The 15,410-nt window shown below is 38.2% G+C and overlaps 1 protein-coding gene across 3 annotated transcripts in view; it reads left to right on the forward strand.

The window, feature by feature from the left end:
- Nucleotides 1-14,335, forward strand: part of PAX3 (paired box 3) — a 90,609-nt gene extending 76,274 nt beyond the window's left edge. For 2 of the 3 annotated variants that reach the window (XM_069466887.1, XM_069466888.1), the window contains exons 8-9: nt 13,334-13,580; nt 14,074-14,108. In XM_069466887.1, the coding sequence (XP_069322988.1) occupies nt 13,334-13,580; nt 14,074-14,108 (282 nt within the window). Of the gene's footprint in view, nt 1-13,333; nt 13,581-14,073; nt 14,109-14,268 lie in introns of those variants that run through there. The other variant, XM_069466886.1, reaches the window with a different exon arrangement.
- The last annotated feature ends 1,075 nt before the right edge of the window (nt 14,336-15,410 follow it).

Genomic DNA, 15,410 nt, shown 5'->3' on the forward strand with positions numbered 1-15,410 from the left:
CAGCAACTGTATCTGGGGAACATTTCCGTTTTCCTTACAAGAAAACTGAGGCCAAGGCAACTCAATCATCTAAATGATAGAGTGAGGTACTGGCTGGGTTAAAAGCCAAACCTATTTCTCTCCCAGTTGTTACTAATTCTATGAACACAAATAACAAGTTTCAGTGGTTGGTCTCCACCTGAGGAAGCATAATGGCCTACATAGTTTTCCACGGGCTTCTGCACTGATACTTGACCTGATTTTCCTGCAGGTGTGGTGGAATGGCTTCACCAATGTAAGGCTTGGCTTCACATGCCCTGGAAGGCTGCGGCTGTCAGGGAATGTGAGGCGAGACTCTTAGTGATGGGTGGGGGTGGCGGGTGGCGGGTGGTAGGCTAATGACACCAACAAAACACTCTCTGAGAAAAAACCATTTAACTCACTCTAGCAAGGGCTTTCACTGCAGTAGCAATCTTCTGGATTTTTTTGACTTTTAATTTTTTTTTTTTTTAGAGTCAGGGTCTCTCTCTGTCACCCAGGCTGGACTGCAGTGGCATGATCTTAGCTCACTGCAGCCTCAAACTCTTGGGCTCAAGTGATCCTCCTGCTCAGCCTTCCAAGTAGCTGGGACTACAGATGTGTGTCACCATGCTTGGCTAATTGTTAAATTATTTTTTTGCAGAGATGGGCTCTTGTTATGTTGCTCAGGTTGGTCTCAAGCTCCTGGCCTCAAGCAATTCTCCTGCCTCTATCTCCCAAAGTGCTGGGATAACAGGTGTGAGCAACTGCGCCCAGCCCCACAGCCTTCTCTTGGAAGAGTGTGTTCTCTTGGTGGGGGGATACAGAACATGGGGAAATATGGACCATGTATTTCTCCTCCATCCCCAGACAGTGCGTTACCAACACCTTCCTACACGTGCAGAAGGGAAAAGGAATACTGACTTGGAATATGGAATGCCAAGGAAATACTACCATATGCTCAAGATGTGAGACTAATTAACATTTGGCCCATGTTCTTCTAATTAACTTTTCTTTGCAAAGAAATACTACCCTCACTGCTCTCCCACCCCCAAGACACACGTAGCCAACCCCTCCAAACAAGGCCAATTAAATTAACAAACTTTTATCATTTCATCCCCCACCCCCACCTTACTTTTCTACAAATTCCATGGTTCTTTGGTGACAGTTTCTAATAATTTCTTGAGTGAAATACAGTATCAGTGGGTTACGTGGTTTCTAGGAAGCTTTCCTATTGTTGTTTTGTTTTATATAAAAATGGGCCAACTTGGCTGCATTTAGGGTTCATCAACCATTGCAAATGATTCTTCAAATGTTTTGGGTTTGGTAAAACCTAAAACACATTTTTGCCAAGCACTTTTCCTCCTTAATTTTTCAAACTGTGTATTTTAGGGAAAATTTGATCCATATGGTTTTGATTCATTTACTCTTATATCATTGACATTTTTTTCCCCCATGAAGTCATTTGATATCCAAGAAGCTTTCTGAGCCTTTCCTACATTCATTTTAAGCATTTTCCTCTCTAAAAAGAGGAAGTTCTGTTTGCAACCTCAGAGGCCATAAATTTTGAGTACCTCTCAATTCAGTAATACTTAAAAATACATTTGGTATAAATCTAGATTATTATGAACACATTTTTTGTTTAGAGCAGATGGGCAGATTTTAGTTTCTGGTTTATGAGTGAAACCAATGACAAAATAAGAAAATAAGCTTAAATTACAAAAAAAAAATGTCATCTTAGAGAACATTTAACTGTAATTAATAAATCCCCATGGTAAGAACTATATGCTCTGAGTCCTTGTTTCAAATTTTGTCCAGGTCTTGGGTTAGATGTAATTGAATAACCAGTACACCTGTCCTATTTCATGGATAATCTACGAAGGAAGGAAAAAATTCTCATAAAGATTTGTGTACCAGGCTTGAAAACGCTTGAATGTTTACCCACCACTCAGCACCTCAGGAACAAAGAGTAGGTCTGCAGATCTCATCAAGTTTATCGGCCATTCATCTATTAAGTCTGGTTGAATCATCACAGCCTCGCAGTGACGAGACGCCATCTCTGAAATAGACCCAGAAAGAGCAGAGAGATCTTTGCGCTAACAAGACTGTGATTAATGGTATAAGACATCAGGATCAACTTTTGTTCTTATTCACATTTTACAAAAGAAAACCTCTAACTCAACTACCCATCCAGTTGCTTTTAAAGAATAATACTAAAATTGAGATTATTAGTGTGTAATGTATGTAAATTGCATATTTGGTGTCAGCTACGCTTATTAGGAAGCCTCTCCATTTCATGCATATATGTATTAGACTATCGTGGTTCCATTTCAAATTAGATTTCAATTGCTCAGCCTAGTTTCTTTTGACAAACATTTGTTAATCCTGAAACTTATTAGGGAGAAGCATTTAAGTGTTAATATGTGTACACAAAACTCAAGACTGCTTTTGATTTTGCTTGTCATGTTTTGGACCACAGTGTTAATAATGAGCTCAAATTCTTTAGCTGCAAGGCAAGATGGTGGTTGTTTGTCCATTGAAGTTGTAAGGGCTTACTACGTACGGATCAGCTTGTTACGTGGATGGGATGTAGTCATTAAAAATGGTTGCAGTGGGTCCTTTTCTGTTTCATTTGTTCCAGTGAAAATCTTTTTCACTGTGGCATGGTGATTCCTTGCCCTTCTCTTGTGCTGTTGATACAGGTAAAAGCAATGAGATTTACCCTGGTGGTAGAGTCACCTCTTATTTTAAGATAGCTGTAATCCTGGACATTCTCAGGTGCACATCCAGAAGCTCCTTGATGCTAGTCTTTCTGATAAGCCATTTGTTCTGTCCGTTTCACACAACAGGTTGCAAATTCTGTGCCCCCAGCTTCCCTTTGTCATTGCAAAGAACCAGACAAGCAGGTGGCCTGCCACCAGCCCACTTCCCAATGGAGGCACTTCCTTCCCTTCATACTTTCCAGAAATTCATCTGTGGGAGAAAAAGGAGTGGTTTTGATTAAAGAGATTTGTTGGGTGTCAAACAAAGGTGGGACAGAAAGACATTTTGTACAAAAGTGGCAGCCTCTCAAAGGCTTGTGTGTCATTCTGTTTCTTTTCTAAAGCAATTCATGAGCTCATTACCAGGGCTTCAGAAGCCTCCATGTTTACGAAGGCTCAAGGATGTTTATGATCATAAATGAGCGCATTTCAGCTGCACCAGAATAACCAGTGGCCATTCGCATGTTTCCATTCTGCCATATCAGGTTTTTGAGATGTTCTGCTCCGTGGTGAAAACGTTGTTGTTAATCCATTTGTTGAATCAATGCAGGCTGTAATTGACCTGGTGCCTTTGGTTTTTCTCTGAAGGCTGTGGTTGCTGCACTTAAAGAACATGAGAAGAGCCCTGGTTTATGTCAGCTCTAGTCATAGCCTCTTGAGTTAGTTAGATTTGGAGAATTGTGAGAGAAACAACTACTTGGCCAAAATCTCCTTTTTAAAGAAAGGGAGGAAGTAGCAGCCAGTGACTGAATCTTACATCATGTCACTGAAATGAGCCACAAGAAAACCCTTTCTTGCTGAATTAAATTTTTTCATGTCTGGTGAGTTGATTTAAACAGAAACTCTTGTCAGCTATGTTCTCCTGTACGTTGGGCAAATCAAATGCAACAACTCTATGGCTTTTAGGCCCATTTGAATTCTTCTAGCCATTGAGGAGAAAAAAAATGGAGTGTGATTGCTTATTCTCTAAGCTACCAGAATAAAAAGTTTTTCTTTGTAGTCAATAATACACAGAAAACCTATGCTACATACTAGTGTGGGACCAATGGCCTGAATCAACTCTTTATATGTGGTTGGAATGCAATGTAAAGCTTTTAATTTATTACTGCATTTGCAAAATGGCAGTATCTTCAGAAATCTGAATACTTGCATATTTATTCAATTAGAGGCTGAATGTGTGCTTTGTACTACAGACACAGAAGACTTGATTCAACCATTAGTTGTGTACTATTTTTTGTTTTTTTCCCCTAAAGAATCTGTCTCTACTAAACAGTCTGGGTTTCATCAGAGGTGTATATTTTTCAATGTATAGTATGATATTTAAAAATTACTCTTGACATGTAGCTTGAGTTCAGTAAACTGGAGTTTCTGAGATTAGAGATTGCATTGTCCTTGCTGATCAATGGAACAGACAGCAAATTGGGAGACCTCTGGAGACAGGGTACTTTGTACAATCATGGGGTAGTATTTCTACGTTGAAAGGAATATTTCTTAGCTGTGGAATGAATGCACAGTAATCCTCAGCACTGAACTGATGGAGGAAGCATGCATTATTTAAAGAAATTATTATCCTTTCTTTCTCACAAAATACCGATGTCTCATTTTGAGCACCTTGCATTGAGAAACTCTAGCTAAGCTATTACATCTGTTTTGAGATTTAAAAATACCCCCTGCAGACGGGGTGCGGTGGCTCATACCTGTAGTCCCAGCACTTTGGGAGGCCAAGTAGGGAGGATTGCTTGAGGCTGGGAGTTTGAGGCTGCAGTGAGCTGTGATGACACCATTGTACTTTAGACCAGGTGACAGAGCAGCAAGACCCTGTCTAAAAAAAAAAAAAAAATACTCCCCGTAGAGTTGACCCTCTATTTGTATGACTTCTTGGTTCTAACTCAATGTCAATCTTTCTGTGATTCTTCCAGGCAGAATTTCTTGTTTTAGCCTCTGTTGGTGCTACATTACTATATACCTTATTAAAGCTGTATTGTATTATAATGTATCCACTTCTACCCACTATAAGCTTCTAGAGGAATGGTACTATTTGAACACCCCGAAACCAAGCCATGCCTCATAATAAAGGTTTGTTCCCTAAAACAGGCTCCATGGAACAGTCGTTTAGGGGAAAAGTATTCTGAATAAAAAATTTGGTGAAAGTCACAAATTATATCACTTTATCTTTCAGTGTTCCAGTGCACGTTAGCCTTCTAAAGGCTCTGACAAGTCTTATAGTATGGAACATGTTTAACTCCATGTTCCCTAATTTGACCATGGAGCACTTTTGTTGAATACCAAACTATCACATTTTGAGGAACGTTTCACAGGAAATACTGAATGATAGAAAACCAGGTGGAGACTGAACTCATGATCCATCCATTTCTAAAACGATTCCCTTGGTTTTTTTTCCACAGGTGCATGTTTCTTTCTATTAATGTCTGATGTTATCTTTGACCTCAACACATTGTCAGCCCTCTGTGTAAGAACTGGGGAGGGGGGAGACTAATTTTAAACAAGAGGCTATAAACTGCTTAATAATGTTTAGATAAGGCAGAGGAGGGAGTAAAGAAAAGACAGATTTCCTGTTTAATGAATTGATTATAGTGTGAATGTAACCCATTGATCTAAAGAAATCCCCAAGGTCAAAAGCACTAGATTCCAAGACTTATCAGCCACTTACTAGCTGTGTGTCTTCAGAGAGGTTGTTCGAACTATCTTATCTTATGTTGCATCTTCTTGTTAAACTTGGAAGATACTGAAAAAGAATTGTCCCATAGAGCCATATTGAGGAACATCGTACTTAGGAAATTTAAATGCTTTTTGATAAAGGAATAATATTACAACAGGGCTTCATTATGGTTTACTTAATATTATACAAACGTCTGATAAAAAATATACTTTTGTTTGTCCAAGGCAAATAAAGCAAATGTAGAAACTGAGTCACATGAAAGAAAAGGCAGTTTCTCTAAGGACCAGAGTATTTTTGAGTATTCCATTTAGACATTTGAAAGAATTAAGGACTCATATTGATGTCCATTCAGAATGCAGTAATTTTAATATGCCTGGATAAGGTAGTACCCCAAAATACAATGTACTAAAACTGGTTTTGTTGGAGTAATTCAGATCATAATAACATGAAAACCCACTACAACTAAAACAAGAGCCAACCATCCTTCATTGCCTCGGGCTAGGAAGGGGGAGGGAAGAGGTTTGGACTATTGTTTTCCTTTTTTTATTCTTATGAAAATAAGACTTACTAAAATATAATATTGACATGAACACATTTTTGAAAATATGCAGTCCATCTTCTATTGTGCTAGATATTGGATAAATTAGGAGCATGCTACTTACCTCAAAGGCAGGGGAATCTGATGCACAGTGATGCTTTTTTCTCATCAGCAAAGGAAAAAAGGTAGTTAAAATAATAGGTACAATAGAAAAATTTTGGAATGTAAGGAACAACCTAAGTGATTTTGAGTTAACCAATTGAGGAGCATTCTTTTAATCCTTAGATTACTAAGATTTTATTTTGTTAAGATCTTCAGGAGCAGACTTAATTTCTGTAGATAAAAGAACTATGTAAGTGACTTCTCTGTGGCCCCTGGATGTTGCCAGCCTATACCAGGTTGCCTGTGCAGTAGGAGACATAGCCACTGCCCAATTTATGATCAGGAGCACAAATACATTTTCGAGTGGAGAAAAGAACACAGTGTCATTATTGGTTTAGTGTCCTTAGAGTTGGGTGTGTGTGAGAATTAAGGTAAATCGGATTTTAGCTTAGTGGTGTGGTAGCTTCTTGTTCCTGGAAGACTGCGTTCTCAGATGTCTCACATGTGTGGAGTTGAGACAAGTACCATGCATAGTAAACGAATGCTTTTTCTGCCTTGCCACAGAGCCTCTGAAACAAACCAGAAAGCATTTTTCAAAGAGTATGTTCATTCTCAGACTTCTGCAAGACTATTCTCCGCTTTCCCATGGTTAATAGAAGTGTTTTTCCTGACATCTACTCATCAGTACCACATTTAAATCAGTATCATTAGGTCTTTTCAGTTGTTTTTTTTTTTCTTCATCTTAAGGACACAGCATTCTTCACAAGGAGGAGAAGGGAAGGGAAATTTCTTTTCTATAGTCTTCAGACATTTGGTAGGTGGAGTCTTATGATGTTGACTTTGGGCAGTCACAGAAATATTTGTCTACATCACACATGGTCTGAAAGAAAGAAGAAGAAATTTCCTTGTTGAGCTGGGTAACCACTTTCCACGCTTTAGTGGGTCAGAATGTTTGCTCTCCATGTTGTTAGAGTGTTAGATGGAGGAGAAATTTTCAGGGGAACGGGAATACAGCATAGTCGACCCTCCCAAGCAAAGGGAGGGGCAGAGTTGAAACCCTTATTTCTAAGTTATTTGTGAGCGAAGCCGTGCCATTAAGGCTCAGCAAGGAATGCATTTATAAATTTATTAGGGTGAATCGGTCTTGCGTGTCCTTAAATGCAAGTTTAGTTTATGGGCAATGAGAGAAATATTTAAAAGTTATCTCCTTAAAGTATTGTGGGCTGCCCAAGCGTAGAGCTTTTCCTCTTCTATATTTAAAATCCTAAGTCTCAAAGGGTCAATTAATATTTAGTAAATGTATCCTGAAGTAGTCATGAAATGAAACCAAGATATATGTTTGATTTTCCACAGTCATGTTCTCAGACTGGTTTTTGAAATGGTGATAGGTTTGAGTGCACCTTCTTTAGGGCTACTGTGGTTGTGAGAAATGTCCTGGAATGAGAAGAGCTAACAGCAGGTAATGTCATTCCTCCCAGAGAGGGTTGGAGACTCTCGGTGTTAAGTGATGAATGGGGGTATCTGACCCACATCTGTTTTACATTAGAATGGAACATTGCCCTGACATCTTTAGGAGCATTTGTCAAGATTCCCTGGACAGAGCTTCTGTAAATTACATGCTGCAAATGTGTCAGGGTCAGATAAGAGGATATCATTAACTCCCTCAAGTTTACTCAGGGCTCTGTCAGTCCGTCTTAATATGCTAGCGGCCAATAGTTTTCCTTGAGCTGTTTTGTTATAGTTTTCATTCATAGAAGAAAAAAATATATATGCTATACTCCCAATATTGCACATGTTCTTTTCTCATAAATCATATTAATTGTAGACATGGTCACAAAGCATATTAAATGCAGGCATGCGTAAATGAATTAAAACATATGAGAATTTTATTATGCCCATGGTGGGTCTAACATAGTCAAATGCTAACTGTATTAACTGGCATACTTTTTCATTTAGGTGGAATAAGCTTTTCCTTAATGGGCCTTATTTTATTGGTAATAGATGGCTATGGTATGGTTGTTCATTGGCTTGAAGTAAACTCTGTGTGTGTGTGTGTGTGTGTATATATACATAGGATATGTATATACCTTTTGAAAGCCATTCCTATGCTAATTCTTTGTCTAGGCTTATATTTTAGTCATCAGTCCCTAAAGAATATTGCTATCAATTTAACCACTTAGCTCTATTGAGAAATAAGTATTCTAAAGAATTGATAAGATATAAGTTATTTCCGTAATTGGTCACAGGGTTAGAGATAAAAGCATATATATATATGTCCTTTAGAGTTTAACTGAGACAAGACTTACTGTAGGCTTTACAAATGAAATTTGGAAATATGTGCCACATATGAACCCCACTTGTCTGGCACTCTTCATCTTTTTCATCATGCATTAAACATAGTTACTAGGAAAATGTGAGCTAAGGATTACAAGAAAAAATAAGGACATATTTAACTGGGCATTTTATGTGCACAGGTTTTCTAGCTGGTTAGGTAAAGGTCAGCCATGCCTTTCCTATAACTCTCAGGATGGGTGAGAAGGTCACCATTCATACCTTAAGAGAAACTTCTGCCTTTAGGCAACTTCCCTCTTACAGCTTTCAAACAGACAGGACCAAAAATCTAATTATTTAGATGCTAATCAACTGCAGGATAATTCCTAAGGCATTTGAATCTGAAGACATTTCCAGAAAGTCTCTGCTGTTTGAATTTAGGCTTTTTTCAATCTCAAAGATACAATCACTGAAATGTAACCATCAGATGACTCCAGTAACACCCATATTAGCCAAAAATATTTGAATATTTTTGTTTGGTTCTGAATATATGTTATATCTAAATAAAAAAAATATGTAGTCAGTAGACTTTTGGAGGGAAGGGTATGAGGCTAAAAAAGCCCTTTATATTATAGAAAGCTGTAATTCACAATGATTTTTTTAAAAAGCAACTAAATGTGCATTATTAAATGTTAAATTAGAAGAACATCTGATTTTTTAAGAGCAAGAAAGACATGAACCAGGATTCCTACTAAGGAAAATAGAAGCACCTATATGTAAACCATAATTTGCTAAATCATTTTAGATTTCTGATAAGCTCTGAGCACTTTCAACTGGCGGCAAAACCATAACTCTTGTGCCAAGACAAATATTTTCCAGACACATAGTTTTAAATGTAAATCTTAATTTGGTCCATAGTTTTTATCTATTATGTTTAATCTTACAATAGGAAAATTAATTCAAGAGAAATACGGCATGAAGTAATTGTAAACAGTTAGTTTTTCCTGAACCATAAAATCTTCCAATCAAGATATAAACAACCTATTTGGAATTCTGAAACTTGAGAATGAGTTAAAGAGATCTTCAGAAAATGTCTCTGATAATGCAAAAGACAGAGGAACCGGCGGGAAAAGTGTGGGCTTGAGATTCTGAGGATTAGAATTTGTTTTTAAAGGTTATCCATGAAATAATTTAGAAATGATGTTTGGGAAACATTTTGGAGGTATGGATTTAGAAATCTGCTAAAAGGACTTTTTTCAGATGCCTCACAACTAGAAATAAAAAAAAAGAGCTCCACTCACTTCCTTTTCTGGTCATTGCGTCTCCTGGATTTACCTGGCATTTAATAAGAATGTGATCAGTGTTCAGGGGATAGAACTTGGGTAGCCTTGAATTGTTTCTTTTTCTCTGAAATTGTTTGTGAAAACCAGACAATTGAGATTCCCTCCCACCCCAAATTATGAAAAAAATTAGGCAAAAAATGCCAGCCCCATGGCAGAAATAGCCTGCTAATGGTTTAAAAGGAGAAAAGAAAAGTCCGCTTTACGATAAAGGGAGATTTTTATTTTAGGCTTTGAATTACAAATTGCTGTAGGAAAAGCATTATGAAAGAAATTCTGAAAATATTCTTCAAGAGAAAATCTGACTAGAAGACATTCCATAACCATATTGGGGGAGTTCTAAGAAGTTCATTTACCAACTTCTTTATGCATAGAAAGAAATTTCCATAGCTTCCTGTCAACCACATGAAACACAAAATAGCTTTTAAAGAAACAGACATAAAAGTGGAATGGGACCCTTCCGCTGAGTTTTGAGGTTTTAAATTGTGTTAGGGGAAAGTAATGCATTTTCTATTGATATATTCACTTTTTTTTTCCTAACATAGAGTTTCTTTTTAATTTTTAAATGACAGGTTATGAAAATAGGGTATATTTCCCAAGTTTTTTCAATGGGAAATATTGAAATAAATCGTTATAGTTATTTATTAATCTCAATTTCAAACCAAATATAGGAAGAAATGAATGCCTCATTCCCCATCCTTATACAGTTCTTGAGATATGATTGTAACACTGTGACTCTCATAGTGGATATAAGAACTTCTGAGAGAATGTCGGTCTCTTGGGCTCTGTCAGGGAAGTCAAAGGGTGCTCTGGTCCCCTTCGTTTCCTCACATCAGCGCCTGCAGGTATTGGCTGCAGAGCTGAGAGCTAAGGCTAAAGCAGGTGCCCTTGTTAGCCTCCGGTAGGTGACAATGCTGACACACGAAGACCCAACAGGCAGGCTTCCTATTAGGTCATATTCTAGGATGTCTTAGAGGTCCTCTGCCCTGAGCCTGGAGGAGCTATTTTTCGATTGCCCTCGAATATGGCCCTGCAGACAGGGATCTTCTCCCTCCTTCAATAGATATATTTCCAGGTCTTAGGGTTAAATCCTGTCCTAAAGAATTTTCTAATGTAGCAACTCCAAAAAGTTGCTCCATGAACAACATCATAGGCTGATTTTTGCTTGTAGCAATGACTTGTTTCTTCTCTTTTAGGATCTTCGTGGTCCCACCAACCCCTCCCCACCCATAAACAAAGTTATTGCTGTCTTCAAAGTTATGCAAACAAGAAATGCATGGCGAGGGATTAAAAAGAAATTTATCACAAAAATGTACATATAGCTCATGGGAGAGTGTGCATGTTTTGAATAAAATTCTGCTCTGAGCTTAACTATAACTGTACATAGAGTATTCCATTTCTCCCTTAAAGTGACATACCATTAACTGAGTTTCAAGTAAGTATCTTCATGAAGGACACTGTTAGTTTAAAAATATACGTCTTTCCTATGCAGTATCACTGGATATCTTTCCTTTCTGAACTGAAACAGTCACAAAATTGCTTTTTCTAAATTCTTGGTTTTTGCTTAACACAACTTATTTATGGTAAAAGATTTGCCTGTGTCATTATTCTCTTTTATTTAAAAAAACCACATTTTTCATATTTTTATTTTCCCTGTACATTCTTACCCATCAGCTTAGCACACAAAAATGATTTGAAAAAGAGTGTGTTTGGCACTGAACAATCTCTAATTTAAAGACTCTCTTCTTTTAATAGACATGCCTAATTTGGACTGAAATAAAATATTTAATAAATTAGTATATCAATTGAAGTTTGTGAATTTTCCAAGTATACACTATGAAATTATCTACATAAGCTCAAAGAAAGACAAAAAGGAAAGAATCTAGGTAGATGGAAAAACATCCAGGAGATAATTTAAATGCATTCTTGGTGATGATCAAGTTTTTTAAATGAGGAAATGAAGAGATTAACATACTATAAACAGTATTGGGTAGGGCCCTAGAGAACCCTTGTTCTAGTGACCATAGGTGGTAAACAGATTCTCTTTCTCTCTCTCACTGCTTGTCTTTTGGGGCTAACTGCAAATGGATCAGTTTAAAGCTTTAGTTCAAGAAGATTTTGCTTAGCTATTGGGATTATGCAAACCCTTCCCAAAAGGAATTATGGGATCCTTGTTTTTGGAATCTGAGTTGTCCTGCTTTCTGGGATGCAAAACTAGAGCTCCCTGCCTGAGCCTGACGCCTGCCCTCCTGGAACTCCTAGTTCCAAGATTCTGTTGCCTGAATTACCTTTGAGTAAGGTTGCTTTGTGGTTAGCATGATGGCTTAGAGTCAGGGCTTGGTTTTCATTTCTGCCCTCTCTTCTAGTTCTTATTTCTATACTTTAACCCCCATAAGGCTTCAAACTTCCTAAAATAAAACAGGACCATTATGGACATGTTGTATGATTGTGAGACCCTGCATTTCGATACTTTGTAAGTAGGTGTGTTTTTTTGGGGTGCTCCTCACCCAGCAGTAGATTTCTTCTGCAGCTGCTTTTGAGCCCTGCCACGGAATTGGACAACGTTGAGAAAAATCATGTCCTCTCTCGTGTGGCAGTTTTCCAGCTGCAAAATTAATTATCCACTTACTTCTATCACAAGGTGTCGTAAAGGGTCAGTGAGCTTGAGTTTGTGAAACACTTTGCCATGCTGATCTTAAAGTTGTTCTGTTATCCCAGGTTTTTTTTTTTTTTTTTAACATTGTCTCGCTCTCCAGGGTTATTTACAAAAAACTGAACTTTTTAGAACATGTTTGCATTTCAGGCTTGTCTTTCCTTTTAACACTTCTTGTCTGTGAAATGTTGGTTTAGAGAAGAAATAAAAGGATAAGTGATGGAGGTTGTTACTTGGAGAATCGTTTACTGTCATTCACTCGGCGCCTCGTATGTGCCGGGTACTGTTCTAGGTGCTGGGATGTGAAGATGAGCAGGTTTTTCCTCTCAAAGCTCTCACCAGTCAAAGTAGGTGACAGAACTAATGAACATTCGGTGGGAGGGATGAGTAAAGGACAAGGGAACATCAAGGAGAGAGGAATTATTTCTAATTACCAAAGGACAGCCAAGGTAAGGAGAGGAACTTTCTTGAGAAGGATACTATGAAAAAAGACACAGAGGTCTCAAAATACATTAAAAAAAACAAAACATGATTTGGATTCATTTAAGTTTCTTTAAAAAAAAAATCAAATGCCTTTTTAAAATCACATGTGAAACTTCCAGATATAATAAAGGATGAGAAATTTTTTTCTATATGAACATATACGATGATTTCTTCTTTTTTCTGTCCCTTCTTTGAAATTCCAGCCTGATTTTATCACCAGGGACGTGGTGTAATCTCAATCTCTCCTTCCTCCTCTCTTCCCTTCCTTTCCTTTTCCCTCCCTTCTCCCTCCCCTTTTTCTTTTGCTGAAACTGCACTCAGATGTTATCATCGGGCATGATGTAATATCTCTGTCACTTTGAATTGAGAGTCTTGTCTTCCGGACAGCTTTTGAATAAATTTCCAAAGAAATAAAAAACTGGACTGGGGAGTGATTCTTTGAGCTATGGGCTGCGATCTGGTCCTCTCTGCATTTTAACTTCTTCCCGATCTGCCTGTTTATTTTAGGTAATGGGACTCCTGACCAACCACGGTGGGGTACCTCATCAGCCCCAGACTGACTACGCGCTCTCCCCTCTCACCGGGGGCCTGGAACCCACCACCACTGTGTCGGCCAGCTGCAGTCAGAGACTAGACCACATGAAGAGCTTGGACAGTCTGCCAACATCTCAGTCCTATTGTCCACCCACCTATAGCACCACGGGCTACAGTATGGACCCTGTCACAGGCTACCAATATGGGCAGTATGGACAAAGTAAGCCTTGGACTTTCTAGGGTGTAATCACTCCTGAAAGGGAGATAAACTCAATTCTTGCTTAAGAAAGGGAAGCTAGAGGCATGATCATGCTTTATATCCCAGTATCAATTTTGTGGCAAAGCCAGCTGATTGTTCCAGCAAGCGCTCCCTTGTATAATTATTTTCTTAACTGATGTCAACAACATCTTGTGGTTATTAATTGCTGAGACGTGAAACCTGATTGCCACTAGGTAAAACACAGGGGTTGGCCAAAATGAAATAATCCCCAACATTAGAAACACATGTTCTTAATGAGGTCAGCTCAAGGATCACATGGGATATAATCCCAGGGACACAGAGTTGTGTCAAACTTGTCTCAGGAATAAAAATATTAGTTTCAATCCTTTGATACCATGGTATTAAATATGACATTGTCAGCCTGTAGCTGATATTGCCCCTTACTGTGAATTGTCCCAGCACGACCTAAATAGCTGCGTGTGTTTCCTTCCAGGTGCCTTTCATTATCTCAAGCCAGATATCGCATAAGAGAACTGTCCACTTGAAGCTAAAACTGGCCCTGTTTCTGGTGTTCGCAGCCTAGACATGAAGAATCTTCTCAGAAAAAAAAAAATTACCCTTTTATTGGGAGGGAGGAGGGGTCCTGACAGGAGACAAAAGAGAGTGATTGATTTTTTTTCTCCAGTAGTTGGTTTCAAATTCATTTGAACTTGTTGGACAAAAGCAATGAAGAAGAGGAAGACCCGGAGCAATAAAAGACAAATGCAACATTTTAAGGCAATGGTTTAACATGGCTACATATCAGAATATCCCAGCTCTTCAGTGCTGATGATCAAGAAGCTAAAACATTCCATTCTTGTGTGTGCATATGTGTGTGTGTGTGTGTGTGTGTGTGTGTACATGCGTATCTGAGATTTTCCAGGACTGGTTTGGGCAAGCAGAATGTTCTAAAATACAGTAGGAGAATACTCTAAAGTATAACATGTTTAATGTCCAATGCTGGCACTTCTACAACTTTAAAACTGCTCACTCCATGAAGCAGGAATGGAGGAACCCTTCACTTGTACACACTGGAAATTGATATAAAAATAAATGCCAACATTGTTAGGAAACTAGACTAGATGTAAAGGACCTCCCAAATAAATTATTTGTTATTGTATCCTCCTTTGTAATCTAGTTGTCCATAAATGTCCCAGACACATCTTGCTAACAGGATATGGGGCTAACAGGAAGAAAAGCTTGTTTTGTTTTTGGTGTGGGACTTTTTCCCAATTCCTCTTCGTTTGGAAGCCCCCATGGGTGAGGGGAAGGGCGTGGTGGAGAGGAAGTGACATGCATTCACATATCTGCTTATCAGTGTGCAGTACCGTATACCTCATGATGCTTTGGCAGTGCCCAAGGCACGATATAAACAAAATCAGAAATATATTTTTGCAGGTGCTTTTATTTTCGCAGCCCATAATTCATTGTGATAGAGTGCAGTGATGTTCGCCATTTGCTGGACAACCAACACCTGGCTTGCTCCTTTTGATTAGAGACCATGTCAGAAGATAATGCTTTTAAAATGATTACGTTTACATTCTTCTCTTTTCTATGAAAGGCAGGGCAAGAACAGAAATGTTCATGTGGCTCTCATGTACTTTTAAATTATACATTGATATCCAATATTAAAAGGTAATAGGAACTGAGGTTTACAAACATTTGTGTGGTGACATTTTAGAATGTCAATAAATTTTTTTTTTTTTTTTTGCGATGTTAAGAGGAACAGGAAGGTGGAAGGCAGTGTTATTTATTTCTTTCTATTCTTGGAACCATGAATGAGGTAGGCAC

The sequence above is a fragment of the Eulemur rufifrons genome, chromosome 1 (genome assembly GCF_041146395.1).
Source record: "Eulemur rufifrons isolate Redbay chromosome 1, OSU_ERuf_1, whole genome shotgun sequence".
In the NCBI taxonomy this organism is placed as follows: domain Eukaryota; kingdom Metazoa; phylum Chordata; class Mammalia; order Primates; family Lemuridae; genus Eulemur; species Eulemur rufifrons.